Source organism: Salvelinus fontinalis, chromosome 8 (genome assembly GCF_029448725.1).
Source record: "Salvelinus fontinalis isolate EN_2023a chromosome 8, ASM2944872v1, whole genome shotgun sequence".
NCBI classification, from domain to species: Eukaryota; Metazoa; Chordata; class Actinopteri; order Salmoniformes; family Salmonidae; genus Salvelinus; species Salvelinus fontinalis.
Window position 1 is genome coordinate 20,410,245 of NC_074672.1, and position 15,505 is coordinate 20,425,749.

Below are 15,505 nucleotides of genomic sequence, written 5' to 3' on the forward strand. Positions count from 1 at the left end.
TATATTCGTGTGTGTGTCTGCACATGCATCTCTGTGTGTGTGTGTGAGTGTTAGATGAGATGAGAGACCCTGCCAGCAAGTCTCATTGCACAAGGGCAAACAACCCCCCTGGGAAGCTACTGAACGCTCCAAACACAGGAAGCGGTTTTCAATGACGAAGTAAACATTTCCAGGAATGGAAAGGATAGTCATGTTCTACAGTAAAGGGAAGAGATTATTAGGAACTCATTGGTCGTCCCAATGGTCAGGTAGCTGACAAAAAATGCCTGAATGTGAATTTAGTGGTAAACGTCCAGTGTAAACAAAGGACACTTAGTTATAGTCTCTGATTCATCAGCATAATGTATAAGTAGCTATGGTAACCATGTTTGAAAGAGCTGAGGAAAGTGATGTGCTAGACACTTGTCAGCCAACAACACACTTCAAGACTATAGCACATTGATTGGTATGATTAGTATATACCACACAATTCTCAAGGCCCTCTCCAAGATCTCTATATACCTGATATCCTGAGACTGATGTGAGTGCAGTGTGTACTGTGTCTTGCTTTGCCAAGGCCTTGTGTCATGAAGCATCTGTCATTTTGATCAGTTTAATTGTGTGATTGGGAATGGGAGGTCATTAAAAGTATCTCCGTCTCTCTGATGAAAGGCTCTAATGGGTTCCCACAGAACATCTGTGCTAGAAGATTAGAATCATCAGGTATAGAACAACCTGCATGCTACAATAAATTCCTCTTTTCTCTACAATATTATGTTACCTTTTGGTGTAATGTATGTTGAAAAATCAGCAGTTTGCCAGTTAAACAAGTAGACAGTCTGAAACGGAATATAGCCCATCAGTGTACACCATAGGTACTGTCATTCCGGATATTTAAAAACATACAGAAACCAAAATTATAGATGTCTGAGTTGACTGAGCAGCACGGAATTCCTGAAGGAGGCATTCCCATCTGCCAGACTCAGTCTCACGCACATATGTGGGTAGCAGGGACCCTGCTATCCCCCAACACGAAAAAAAATACAAAAATAAATCAAACACAAAGAAGTGAAACCCTCACTGACCTGAATGGCATTCCTATCAACCGCTAAGCGCCTTGGCTGGTCTTTCAAAGACTTTATGTCTTGACTGGGAAGAAATGTTTGGGGAGAATAAATGAACTGTTACATTCTGTCCAGCGAAACGATGGGAGCCTTTATTTGGATAGAGAGTTTTTCATTCCTTTTTGTGGGGGGGGGCAGCAGGTCTAATAAGAGTCAGCCAGGCTAGCAGCAGACACCTTGTCATTAGCTATGGAGGCTGGCAGCCCCCTGCTGCCTAATTGGCAAAGCTCTCTACTAACAAGGGCTCTCAGACAGCGGGGGAATAGCCTGATAGTGCCCAGCCCAGCTGCAACGTCCCCTATCAGCCTCCCCCTTCCCTAACTCACCCGAGGAACACCTGATCCATTGATGAAAGGTATGGGAAGCTGATGTCTTTTTAATGAAGGTGATAAAACTCATGAGCTAACTGCACCCTGGGCCGATAGCATGTTTAAGAGGAGGGCTGGCCAGGGCCATATTTATGAAGTACTGAGGGTCTCCTCTAAGCACACTTGGCAAAGACATTCAAAAATATTTTATGTTTCATTCCATATTTTCTCTCTGTGACTTTTAGTGTAGCCTTTGACACTTATACATAATTTTTCAATAAGCGAGAATGGTAATGCTGAGGATGAGTCAGGGTTATTGTCCAATAACTCGGCGGACTGGCTTCCTCCTTCACTTCCCTTTTCCTTTTAACACACAATGTTGTAATAATAGGCATAATAATAAGCAGATGCCTACTGTTGTTCCGAATGTTTTTTCTAGAATAATGAAAAACTGACAGGGCATTGATCTGTTGAGTGAGTGAGTTTGTAGATGTATGGCAGCTTTAATCTCTCCGTCCAAATGGAGCTCATCTGGAAGCAATGAAACGAATATTAACATGACAAATGGAACATTAACAGGGTGCTTTATCAAGAAAGAGAGAGAGAGAGAGAGAGAGAGAGAGAGAGAGAGAGAGAGAGAGAGAGAGAGAGAGAGAGAGAGAGAGAGAGAGAGAGAGAGAGAGAGAGAGAGAGAGAGAGAGAGAGAGAGAGAGAGAGAGAGAGAGAGGTCCGCTCACCAACCAAGACTTCACAAAATGGGACAAACACCAAATTGAGACTGCATGCAGAATTCTGCAAAAATATCCTCCGTGTACAACGTAGAACACCAAATAATGCATGCAGAGCAGAATTAGGCCGATACCCACTAATTATCAAAATCCAGAAAAGAGCCGTTAAATTCTACAACTAAAAGGAAGTGATTCCCAAACCTTCCATAACAAAGCCATTATCTACAGAGAGATGAACCTGGAGAAGAGTCCCCTAAGCAAGCTGGTCCTAGGGCTCTGTTCACAAACACAAACACACCCCACAGAGCCCCAGGACAACAGCACAATTAGACCCAACCAAATCATGAGAAAACAAAAAGATAATTACTTGACACATTGGAAAGAATTAACAAAAAAACAGAGCAAACTAGAATGCTATTTGGCCCTAAACAGAGAGTACACAGAGGCAGAATACCTGACCACTGTGACTGACCCAAACTCAAGGAAAGCTTTGACTATGTACAGACTCAGTGAGCATAGCCTTGCTATTGAGAAAGGCCGCCGTAGGCAGACATGGCTCTCAAGAGAAGACAGGCTATGTGCACACTGCACACAAAATGAGGTGGAAACTGAGCTGCACTTCCTAACCTCCTGCCCAATGTATGACAATATTAGAGAGACATATTTCCCTCAGATCACACAGATCCACAAAGAATTCGAAAACAAATCAAATTTTGATAAACTCCCATATCTACTAGGTGAAATTCCACAGTGTGCCATCACAGCAGCAAGATTTGTGACCTGTTGCCACAAGAAAAGGGCAACCAGTGAAGAACAAACACCATTGTAAATACAACCCATATTTATGCTTATTTATTTTCCCTTGTGTACTTTAACCATTTGTACATTGTTACAACACTGTATATATATAATATGACATTTGTAATGTCTTTATTGTTTTGAAACTTCTGTATGTGTAATGTTTACTGTTAATTTTTATTGTTTATTTCACTTTTGTATATTATCTACCTCACTTGCTTTGGCAATGTTAACACATGTTTCCCATGCCAATAAAGCCCCTTGAATTGAATTGAATTGAAAAGTGCCTGGTCCTGAGGATGCTGTCTCAAACAGACAGACAGTACTGGGGTTGAGGGGGCAGTCCCTTCCCTTTGAAACACACGATCCGGCTATTTGCTACACTCAAATAACACTGTGCTTATGAAATGTAAACATTCACAGTTCACAAGGCCAGATTGATCTCATAAACCAGGCTTCCAAGATGCCTGGCTTTCTATACTGATGACTACATTTTCGCTGAACAATAGTGTAAAATGGCATCTTGTGAAAGAGGCCTTGGGGCTTTCTGATAGCGCAGTTCATCTCAATGTCAGGATAAGAGACGTATTTAGTGATAATAATCTTGTAATTCATGAATTGACATGCTACCCTAACTAAAAGCATGATAATAGTACTTATCAGTCAAGTTGATGAGGGGATTTCATTGCAGCTTTTCATCTACAGGTATCTACAGTTCCTTCAGAAAGTTTTCAGAAAGCCTGAATTCTAAATGAATAAAAATAAAAATAATAATCTCACACAATACCCCTTGACTTATTCCACATTTTCTTTTGTTACAGCCTGAATTGTAAATGAATAAAACTAAAACTAATAATCTCACACAATACCACACAATGACAAAGTGAAAACACGTTTTTAGAAATGTTTACAAATGTATTAAGAATTTAAAACAGAAATACCTTATTTACATAAGAATTCAGACCCTTTCCTATGAGACTTGAAATTGAGCTCAAGCACATCCTGTTTCCATTGATCATCCTTGAGATGTTTCTACAACTTGATTGTATTGATGTATTGAACATTTTATTCAGAAATATCACATTTACATAAGTGTTCACACCCCTGAGTCAATACATGTTAGAATCACCTTTGGCAGGGATTACAACTGTGAGTCTTTCTGGGTAAGTCTTTAAGAGCTTTGTACACCTGGATAGTACAATATTTGCACATTATTATTTTTTTAATTCTTCAAACTCTGTCAAGTTGGTTGTTGATCATTGATAGACAGCCATTTTCAGGACTTGGCATAGATTTTCACGCCAATTTCAGTCAAAACTGTAAGCAATTCCAGTGTATATTTGGCCTTGTGTTTTAGGTTATTGTCATGCTGAAAGATGAATTTGTCTCCCAGTGTCGGTTGGAAAACAGACTGATCAGGTTTGCCTCTAAGATTTTGCCTGTGCTTAGCTACATTCCATTTCTTTGTATCCTAAAAAAAACTCCCTAGTCCTTGCCGGTGGCAAGCATACCCATAACATGATGCAGCCAACACCATTGCTTGAAAATATGAAGAGTAGTACTTAGTCATTTGTTTTATTGGATTTGCCCCATAACATAACACTTTGTATTCAGGACTAAAAGTTAATTTCTTTGCCACATGTTTTGTAGTATTAATGTAGCGCCTTGTTGCATGTTTTGTAATATTTATTCTGTACAGGCTTCCTTCTTTTCACTCTGTCATTTAGGTTAGTATTGTGGAGTAACTATAATGTTGTTGATCATCCTCAGTTATCTCCTATCACAGCCATTAAACGCCGTAACTGTTTTAAAGTCACCATTGGGCTCATTGTGAAATTCCTGAGCGGTTTCCTTCCTCTCCGGCAACTGAGTTAGGAAGGACACCTGTATCATTGTAGAGACTGGGGGTATTGATATATCATCCAAAGTGTAATTAATAACTTTACCATGCTCAAAGGGATATTCAGTGTCTGTTTTATATATATTTATCCATCTACAAATAGGTGTCCTTCTTTGGGAGGCGTCCTTTGGATGGCAGGTAGCCTAGTGGTTAGAGCGTTGGACTAGTAACGAAAAGGTTGCAAGAACGAATCCCCGACAAGGTAAAAATCTGTCGTTCTGCCCCTGAACAAGGCAGTTAACCCACTGTTCTTAGGCCGTCATTGAAAATAAGAATTTGTTCTTATTAACTGACTTGCCTAGTTAAATAAAGGCTAAATAAATAAATAAAATTGGAAAACATCCCTAGTCTTTGTGGTTGAATCTGTGTTTGAAATGCATAGCTTGACTAAGGGACCTTACAGATAATTGTATGAGTGGGGTAGAGATGAGGTAGTCATTCAAAAATTCTGTTAAACACTATTATTGCACACAGAGTGAGTCCATGCAACTTATTATGTGACTTGTTAAGCAAACTTTTACTACTGAACTTATTTAGGCTTGCCATAACAAAGGAGTTGAATACTTATTGACTCAAGACATTTCAGCTCTTCATTTTTAATTAATTTGTAAAAATGTCTAAAAACATAATTCTACTTTGACATTATGGGGTGTTGTGTGTAGACCAGTGACACACAATCTCAATATAATCCATTTTAAATTCAGGCTGTAACACAACAAAATGTGAAAAAAGTCCAGGGGTGTGAATAATTTCTGAAAGCACTGTATATGTATGGCTCTGAATAGATTGGCTCCACGCCTTCTCTTCTCTGACACATCCATCCCAATTCCAAAGGAAAGCTCCATAAACAAGTGTTGTTCCCGCTTCTGGCTACACGATTAATCTTTATTTATTTAACTCAGGTGTCCCGAGGCCATTCATACAACTGATGCTTTAAAAAGCTGCCAGATTCTGCCAGATCAGATCAGTTCAATTTGAAAAGGACTGAAAAGAACAAAACACAGCCTTCCTTAAAGCTCAGGTGTTTTCTAACCACTCATACTTTTACCTTTGTTCACCTTTTTTGCAGGGCAGGCCTGTTAGGGCGGATCCTGCTGTCAAAGACCCGGTTTGATTCCCTATCATATCAGACCAGTCACAGAAGACATACCTGTAGATCTGCAGTATTGCTACAGTATGTGTACATCCCAAATGGCACCCTATTCCTTATATAGTGCACTACTTTTGATCAGATCCCTATGGTTGCACTATATAGGGAACATGGTGGCATTTGGGACTCAACCTATAGCCTATCACTTGTAATAAAAGCCTAAACAAGGCTTAATGAAAATGCACCATCTGCAGTGTAAATGATACTTCCCCTGAATGGAACCATAATGAGGTCATGACCCCAACAGTTTAAAGTTCCCCTTCAGGTAAGAGAGCAGGACTAATGAGCTCATACTGGTATCCTCTCTGGCACCATAAATCTGGTGCAGTCCTTTCGCTGGAATGTGTGTGTGTGTGTGTGTGTGTGTGTGTGTGTGTGTGTGTGTGTGTGTGTGTGTGTGTGTGTGTGTGTGTGTGTGTGTGTGTGTGTGTGTGTGTGTGTGTGTGTGTGTGTGTGTGTGTGTGTGTGTTGAGGATGCAAGGCTAACCTTTGGGCCTTTGGATGCAGGTGTGCTGGTTGTCGCTCAGGAAGAATCCTTCTCTGCAGCGGCACTCGTAGCTGCCCATCATGTTGACACAGATCTGCTGACAGCCACCATTACCCTCCGAACACTCATCCACATCTGTAATGAAACAGGAAAAGAGAACAATCATTACAATCATTGCACCGAAATAGGTCCATGAATGAGGAGATAGACCAATAGTGTCGAAGGGAATAAGGGATCTTCTTCTGCAGTTACTTTTTTGCACCCAGTCAGATAGATTTTACAGAAGGAAAATATATTGGGGCGGCAGGTTATCTAGTGGTTAGAGCGTTGGGCCAGTAGCCGACAGGTTGGTGAATCGAATCCCCGAGCTGACAAGGTAAAAATATGTTGTTCTGCCTTTGAGCAAGGCAGTTAACCCACTGTTCCACTGGCGCCGAAGACATGGATGTCGATTATGGCAGCCACCCGCACCTCTCTGATTCAGAGGGGTTGGGTTAAATGTGAAAGTCACATTTCAGTTGAATGCATTCAGACTAGGTATCCCCCTTAATATGACAGCAACATAACAAAACGGAAGATTGTTGGCATGGAAGGGTTGACACAGGAGAATACAAGAGTTCATGAACATTTCTGAAAAAGTATGAGCCTAATAACAGTCATATCAATGCAATAGAACCAGGGGAGTGGTTTTCAGCAGGGCAGACTGCAGAGGTCACAACATGAGGGGGCGATATGAGACATAGTCAAGAGAAGACAGAGGGGGTTGTCTGAAGAGTTGATGTCTCAGTTAATAGTTATCTGGTGTGGCAGCAGACAGAGTGGAGGGTTCACGGTTTGAACGCCTCCAACTGTGCGGCACTAAGCCTGAGCAGCACAATCCTCTGGCAACTGTGGTAACATGATCCACCTGGAACAGAGTACTGTCAATGACAAGCGTCTGTCAGCCCCTCCACTGAAGGAATGCCAGGAGAGGAGGGAAAAGAGTGAGAAGAAACGGAGTGGAGGAGAGGGAGTGGAAGGAGAAGGGAAGAGGGAGGAGGGGGTAATGAAAGGGAGGGAGGAGTGGAGAGGGAGGAGAGCCACTTGAAGGCTAGTGAAGTGCAGCACACAGCAGTAGTCTGTACAGAGGTATCTCCTGAGGCTATGCTTTGTCACTGGGCGTAGCACCGTAGACTAATGAGTAGGTACTAACGGTAGGTGCTGACATAGCATTTAATCCCATTGAGACTCCATTGGGCCCCTTACTCTAAAAGGATACGACTAGAGGTGTTCGGTACTCTCTGTCTGAAGCCAACTGAGACTACACCCAATCAGTGTTAACAGCACAACATCTATTCATTAACAACTTGTTAAAAATGTCAGAGCACACCAGTAACTACATGGGGTATTGGAACATAGAGAAACCAGATGTAAGCTCTTTTGAATGTATAGCATCAAGTCACCATCCTTTCGGTGGGAAAAATCCAAACATAGCCCTAAAATGATTTAACAGTATCAAATTAAAAATGTTTGGGGCCATCCATGAATCTTTGAAGACCTTTTAAAAGGATTGTCTTGCACAGTGTCATACAATATTATATACAGTATATTTGTATTGAACCTTTATTTAACCAGGAAGTCTCATTGAGGTCAGAAGACCTCTTTCCCAAGAGAGACCTGTCTACGTGATTAGACGTTAGTAATGTTACCAGTCATCCCAGCATTCCCTATGCGTGACAGTGCCTTGAATCCAGGCCTCCTCCTCCCCTGGAGACCTGTGCTCTGTCCCTGACTACGGACAGAGCTGGAACCCTATCCACCCCCATGCTCGACGCATCAATAGTCTGCTGTATACACAAGGCTTTTTTTAATAAACCGTCATGCGAAACAAATTTTCTGTCTATTTGTTCAGTCTGAGAAGGCCTCTGGATTAAGTTTCCTTTCTGGGGGATACTCAGCTCAGCATAGTTAGAAATTAAACTTCACTCTGTCCTCCTCTCTTTCACACAGACATAGACACACACACACAGACGCACACACACACCTCCAACTCCGGAGTGATCCCTTGAGTGATGTCAGAGTGGAACCTGACTAGACAGAAACCTCTGGGGTAGCTAAGTGGGTTAGTGGCGTGTGACCCTCCTGACCCCAACGACGTGCCAAGTCTAGCCCATCAGCCCCGCTGCCTGCCTCCTCTCAAAACAATGTAATCATGTCACTAAGGCCCACTGAGAAAACCTGAGCACTATCGCTAGCCAGGTGATGTGTCTGTCCCTGCATCCTTGAAAAGAAATGATAAATAAAGTTAGTGTTATAAGGACAGACCAGAAGGCCTGTGAAGGTTGAAGAAGTTGGAGCCGTTTCAGAGTGAAGTGTGCTCCATTTGAGCAGCAGAGCTGCAATCCACCCCAGCCTCAGTGCAGATGCTTTGGCTTTAATTTAACAGAGTCTTTCTCCACTGTGAAAGAAAGGGAGAGTGACAGCGGTAACACCTTTCAGCTTAGCTGCAAGAAACCTGCAGCTGCACCTTTGCAGATAAACCATAAAGCCAAACACCAACCTGTATGACACCCCCCCTCCCCACCCAAATAAACACACACCAAAATAAGTGGGCACACACACACACACACACACAGAGAGATGGAGAGAAGTAAACTAATGACACATGCATGAATATACACCAAACAAGCAGTCAGCCACAAAAAGCCAATCGGGAATTCTCTTTCCAAACCTCCAGCGCATCAATGAAGGTTTCATTTCTTGATTCCTTCATCCCACCAAATGAGGCTTTGCCTGTCAGTAGATCTCTCCTGCTGCAATAATTGCCTGTGTTGTGTGCTAGGCAAGGCTGGCGTCCAAATCAAAAATTTCCAAGCGGAAAGGGATTCTGGCACAGCCAGGAGAAGTGATCATGTTATTTGGACTTAAACGTTTTTTTTTTACAAAAATACCTTGAGAGTATGGGGAAAAAACGTGTTAATGAAGATAAAAGGGCTGCCTCAGTTATGAAACATGACATCTCTCCCTCTATCCCTCGCTTTGCTGTGAGGAGGAAATGGGAAAAAGGGAAGATTCAAACAGAGGGAGATTAAGAGATTGGTTGTGTTTGCGGAGGCCATGTCCGCTGGTTTCTCAGATAGCCTTGACTGTATATATAACATTTGGCCTTGTGCTGAGCTTCGGAGCCGTGTAAACATGGCGGCTGAGTTACAAAAACTCCTCAACTCTTATTTTGAGACGCGCTCATGTCTTTTTCTAAAAAGGTTCAGATACTCTCGGGACATTTATTGCTGACCCAGCACCAGAGATTTAAGGGGAAAATAAAAAACGATGTTGATCTCCTCCACAGTGCTGACCAAGAGTTGTGCTTCCACAGACCCAACAGACAGGCAGGCAGACAAGGAGACAGACAGGCATGTCTTTGGGATCCAGACCAGAGCAGACAGCCCAGAGACATGAAGAGGTGAGACCGAGGCCGGCCATTCGCCCTGTTTGTGCTTTTCATTTACAGGGGTATAAGAAACACACACTCCCTAATAAGGCAGCAATAAGGGCCAGGCTGAAGGCAGCACACAAACAGCATGCTGTGCTGCCTGAGCTGCCCTGGTAGGTGAGGGAGACATTATGAAGATAAACATCCCGTTGGCTTTGCTGAGCATCGGTAGGTGGGAGAAGGGAAGGGGGAGCATAGAGAGCTAGTCCCAAATTAAAACAAGATCCTTTCTTTTTTAAACAGGATTAGGGGATTTCCTCTTTCCTCTCCGTTGCCTCTGGAGTTCAATGACACGGCTCGTTCTTTCCACCCTCTTGACTGAACAGTGACCACGGCGCCAGGTTTGAACCGAGCCGAGGCGCTCTGAGAGGAGCCCTGAGTGCACACATACACAGGCCACGCGTAAACAAACACGCAGCGCTTATCAAGCACATGTCAGCAGGAGGTTGCACAAGTGAATGTGTTGCCTGAGCACAAACACACTCTCTGTTCGTTAGGTGGGTGGTTGGGAAACGAACTGAGAGCAGTGGGAGAGCTACTAGGCTAGAGATACTTTTTATTGGTTAGACAATACACTTCCTTAGGTTAAGCCAAAGTATAGGTGTTATTAAAGCTGATTTAAACCCTGACTAGCGTGACCACAATACAGGAAAAAAAAAAAAGCTTAGGCTGTTGCTTAGGCTGCATTTTGATGTTAATTCTTAAAAGCCTAAATTTTTGTGTGTGGACCCATTAGGTATAAAAATATATTTAAAAAATGATTTGATAAAATGTTGAATTTGGATTTTACCCAGAGAAAATGCAAAAAAAGACAGTGAAGAAATAAATCATAAGAAACAAGTTTTCAAAGTGTTTGTCCTTTATCTAGGAGATATAACAAAGCTTAGGAAATATATATATATTTTTTTACACATATTTAACCCCATTTTTGGGTAGGCACAAAACTACATTCATACTTCCATTAAAAAAAACTGCTGTACCGGTTATCTTAAGATGAGTCCCGTGACACTTGTGGGCGTCGTAGAGAATACTGGAGAATCACCCCTTTCCACAGTGGGGTAACATTAACGTGTAGCCCAAACTGTTCCGACGCTACAAACAGAAGTTGGCACATCAATGGTACCGACCTCAGACGAGTCCTCTTACACTTGTGTGGGTCGTAGAGACCACCACCGTGTTCGTGAGAGTCTCCCCTTTCCATAGCGTGGTCATAATAACCGTTTGGACGCTACATACATTTTTGTGAGAAGACTGATTTTTGTGATGTGTCTCATAGTTTGACAAACTCCACTCTAGCTCTGCCACCTTTCACAGCAGATGCGGAAGTGCGACATAGGCAGATGCGGTGGATTAAGACGAGGGTTGCAAAGGGTGGGAAACTTTGCGGGAAATTTCCATGGGGAATTTGGGGAATTTTGCTTAGATTCATCAAAAAAGTTAACTTATAATAAGTTAACCTTTTTTGTGGGATACACATAAGGCAATTCTAGGTCTTGTGACATATTTTGGTTAAACTATCCCCAACTCAATGGAATTGCAACCCTCTGCAAGCACAGTGCATTCTTCCATCACATGTACAGCTGATTCTAAAGATCTGCACACTAATGAGATGCTATTGAGCCCACACTACTACATTGTCTGAGCCAAGGACTACATGCTTTCTGGTAAGTTTTGATTACAATACTGGGTGGGGTGAATAAAAAAATAAAGGGATTGTCAAAAAAATAAAGGGAACACTAAAATAACACATCCTAGATCTGAATGAATTAAATATTCTTATTAAATATTTTTTTCTTTACATAGTTGAATATGCTGACAACAAAATCACACAAGAATTATCAATGGAAATCAATTTTATCAACCCATGGAGGTCTGGATTTGGAGTCACACTCAAAATTAAAGTGGAAAACCACACTACAGGCTGATCCAACTTTAATGTAATGTCCTTAAAACAAGTCAAAATGAGGCTCAGTAGTGTGTGTGGCCTCCACGTGCCTGTATGACCTCCCTACTACGCCTGGGCATGCTCCTGATGAGGTGGCGGATGGTCTCCTGAGGCATCTCCTCCCACACCTGGACTAAAGCATCCGCCAACTCCTGGACAGTCTGTGGTGCAACGTGGCGTTGGTGGATGGAGCGAGACATGATGTCCCAGATGTGCTCAATTGGATTCAGGTCTGGGGAACGGGCGGGCCAGTCCATAGCATCAATGCCTTCCTCTTGCAGGAACTGCTGACACACTCCAGCCACATGAGGTCTAGCATTGTCTTGCATTAGGAGGAACCCATGGCCAACTGCACCATCATATGGTCTCACAAGGGGTCTGAGGATCTCATCTCGGTACCTAATGGCAGTCAGGCTACCTCTGGCGAGCACATGGAGGGCTGTGCGGCCCCACAAAGAAATGACACCCCACACCATGACTGACCCACCGCCAAACCGGTCATGCTGGAGGATGTTGCAGGCAGCAGAACGTTCTCCACGGTGTCTCCAGACTCTGTCACGTCTGTCACATGCTCAGTGTGATCCTGCTTTCATCTGTGAAGAGCACAGGGCGCCAGTGGCGAATTTGCCAATCTTGGTGTTCTCTGGCAAATGCCAAACGTCCTGCACGGTGTTGGGCTGTAAGCACAACCCCCACCTGTGGACGTCGGGCCCTCATACCACCCTCATGGAGTCTGTTTCTGACCGTTTGAGCAGACACATGCACATTTGTGGCCTGCTGGAGGTCATTTTGCTCTGGCAGTGCTCCTCCTGCTCAAAGGCAGAGGTAGCGGTCCTGCTGCTGGGTTATTGCCCTCCTACGGCCTCCTCCACGTCTTCTGATGTACTGGCCTGTCTCCTGGTAGCGCCTCCATGCTCTGGACACTACGCTGACAGACACAGCAAACCTTCTTGCCACAGCTTGCATTGATGTGCCATCCTGGATGAGCTGCACTACCTGAGCCACTTGTGTGGGTGTGTAGACTCCGTCTCATGCTACCACTAGAGTAAAAGCACCGCCAGCATTCAAAAGTGACCAAAACATCAGCCAGGAAGCATAGGAACTGAGAAGTGGTCTGTGGTCACCACCTGCAGAACCACTCCTTTATTGGGGGTGTCTTGCTAATTGCCTATAATTTCCACCTGTTGTCTATTCCATTTGCACAACAGCATGTGAAATTTATTGTCAATCAGTGTTGCTTCCTAAGTGGACAGTTTGATTTCACAGAAGAGTGATTGACTTGGAGTTACATTGTGTTGTTTAAGTGTTCCCTTTATTTTTTTGAGCAGTGTATTTTATATCACACACATGATTTTTTATTAACTAGTAAATAGAACCCTACAGCAAAGTGTGTTTAAATAATTTCTAAATTGTTAACAATTTCTGCTAGCTAGTTTTTGCTACCATTTGGGTTTAGCTTGCTTGACCCGGCTAACTGAGGATTCACCTGTTTCCATACATGTTTCATTAAAAACAAAATCTTACAAAGGAGTTGTTTAATCTAACTGCTTAACTATCTTTTTAAAATCTTTTTTTACCCCTTTTTCTCCCCAATTGGTAGTAGTTACAGTCTTGTCTCATCGCTGCACCTCCCGTACGGACTCGGGAGAGCTATGCGTCCTCCGAAACACTACCCAACCAAGCCGCACTGCTTCTTGACACAATGCACATCCAACACGGAAGCCAGCCGCACCAATGTGTCAGAGGAAACACCGTACACCTGGCGACCTGGTCAGCGTGCACTGCGCCCGGCCCACCACAGGAGTCACTAGTGCACGATGAGACAAGGATATCTCTGCCGGCCAAACCCTCCCTACCTCGGACGACGCTGGGCCAATTGTGCACCGCCCCATGGGCCTCCTGGTCACTGCCAGCTGCGACAGAGCCTGGGCTCAAACCCAGAATCTCTGGTGGCATAGCTAGCACTGCGATGCAGTGCCTTAGACCCCTGCGCCACCAGGGAGACCTAACTGCTTAACTATCTTAACTTATCTGTACATGGAATTGTATTTTACATTTTTTTACATTTTTTTCTTCTAATCTTTACAGGAAAATGCCATAGGCACTATCTGATGTGTGGACACATTTCACTGCAGCTAATGTAGAAGGAAAATCTGTGCACATTTGCAAATACTGTGCCAAATCATATGTGAAGAATGCAACAAAGATGCAGAATCATCTGGCCAAATGCTTAAAGTTCCCTCAGCGCTCACAACAAGCAACCTCAGACAAAAGTCCCTCTACTTCTATTCGCGGTGAAAATTATGAATCAGACACCTTATCGATAGCAACAGCTCATGGTCCTTGGTTTTTGACTCAATGGAGGAACATAATCAGAGAAATGCTGATGAATGTCTTGCTCGAGCTGTGTATGCAACTGGTTCACCTCTGATGCTCACAGGCAATGTGTATTGGAAGAGATTTCTGAATGTTCTTCGCCCAGCATACACCCCTCCAACCAGACATGCTTTATCTACTCATTTGCTGAATGCAGAGTTCAACAGAGTTCAAGTGAAGGTCAAACAAATCATAGAGAAAGCAGACTGTATTGCTATCATCTCTGATAGGTGGTTGAATGTTCGTGGGCAAGGAATAATTAACTATATCATCTCCACTCCTTAACCAGTATTCTACAAGAGCACAGACACAAGGAACAACAGACACACCGGTCTCTACATTGCAGATGAGCTGAAGGAAGTCATCAATGACCTTGGACCACAGAAGGTATTTGCACTGGTTATAGACAATGCTGCGAACATGAAGGTTGCTTGGTCTAAAGTGGAGGAGTCCTACCCTCACATCACACCCATTGGCTGCGCTGCTCATGCATTGAATTTGCTCCTCAAGGACATCATGGCACTGAAAACAATGGATACACTCTACAAGAGAGCAAAGGAAATGGTTAGGTATTTGAAGGGTCATCAAGTTATAGCAGCAATCTACCTCACCAAGCAAAGTGAGAAGAATAAGAGCACCACATTGAAGCTGCCGAGCAACACCCGTTGGGGTGGTGTTGTCATCATGTTTGACAGTCTCCTGGAGGGAAAGGAGTCTCTCCAAGAAATGGCCATATCACAGTCTGTCGATATGGACAGCCCCATCAAATCAAATCAAATGTATTTATATAGCCCTTCTTACATCAGCTGATATCTTAAAGTGCTGTACAGAAACCCAGCCTAAAACCCCAAACAGCAAGCAATGCAGGTGTAGAAAAACTCCCTAGAAAGGCCAAAACCTAGGAAGAAGCCTAGAGAGGAACAAGGCTATGAGGGGTGGCCAAGAGGACTGGCCACCCCTCATAGCCTGGTTCCTTCTACACCTGCATTGCTTGCATGATCCATCAAGAGGATCCTCCTGGGTGATGTATTTTGGGAGAGAGTGGTAGACAGCCTGAAACTCCTTGAAACCTATAGCAGTAGCCATTGCACGAATTGAGGGAAACAATGCCATCCTGTATGATGTTCAGACTCTGCTTGCAGATGTCAGAGAAGAAATCCGTACTGCCCTGCCCACTTCACTGTTGCTCCAAGCAGAGAAAACTGCAGTTCTGAAATACATAAAAAAACGTGAAGAAT

The 15,505-nt window shown here is 43.3% G+C and overlaps 1 protein-coding gene across 4 annotated transcripts in view; it reads right to left on the bottom strand.

Annotated features, from left to right (window-relative positions):
* Positions 1 to 15,505, bottom strand: part of LOC129860840 (signal peptide, CUB and EGF-like domain-containing protein 3) — a 135,376-nt gene that overhangs the window by 78,840 nt on the left and 41,031 nt on the right. For all 4 annotated transcript variants that reach the window (XM_055931669.1, XM_055931672.1, XM_055931671.1 and 1 more), the window contains exon 4: positions 6,475 to 6,609. In XM_055931669.1, the coding sequence (XP_055787644.1) occupies positions 6,475 to 6,609 (135 nt within the window). The remainder of the gene's footprint in view (positions 1 to 6,474; positions 6,610 to 15,505) is intronic.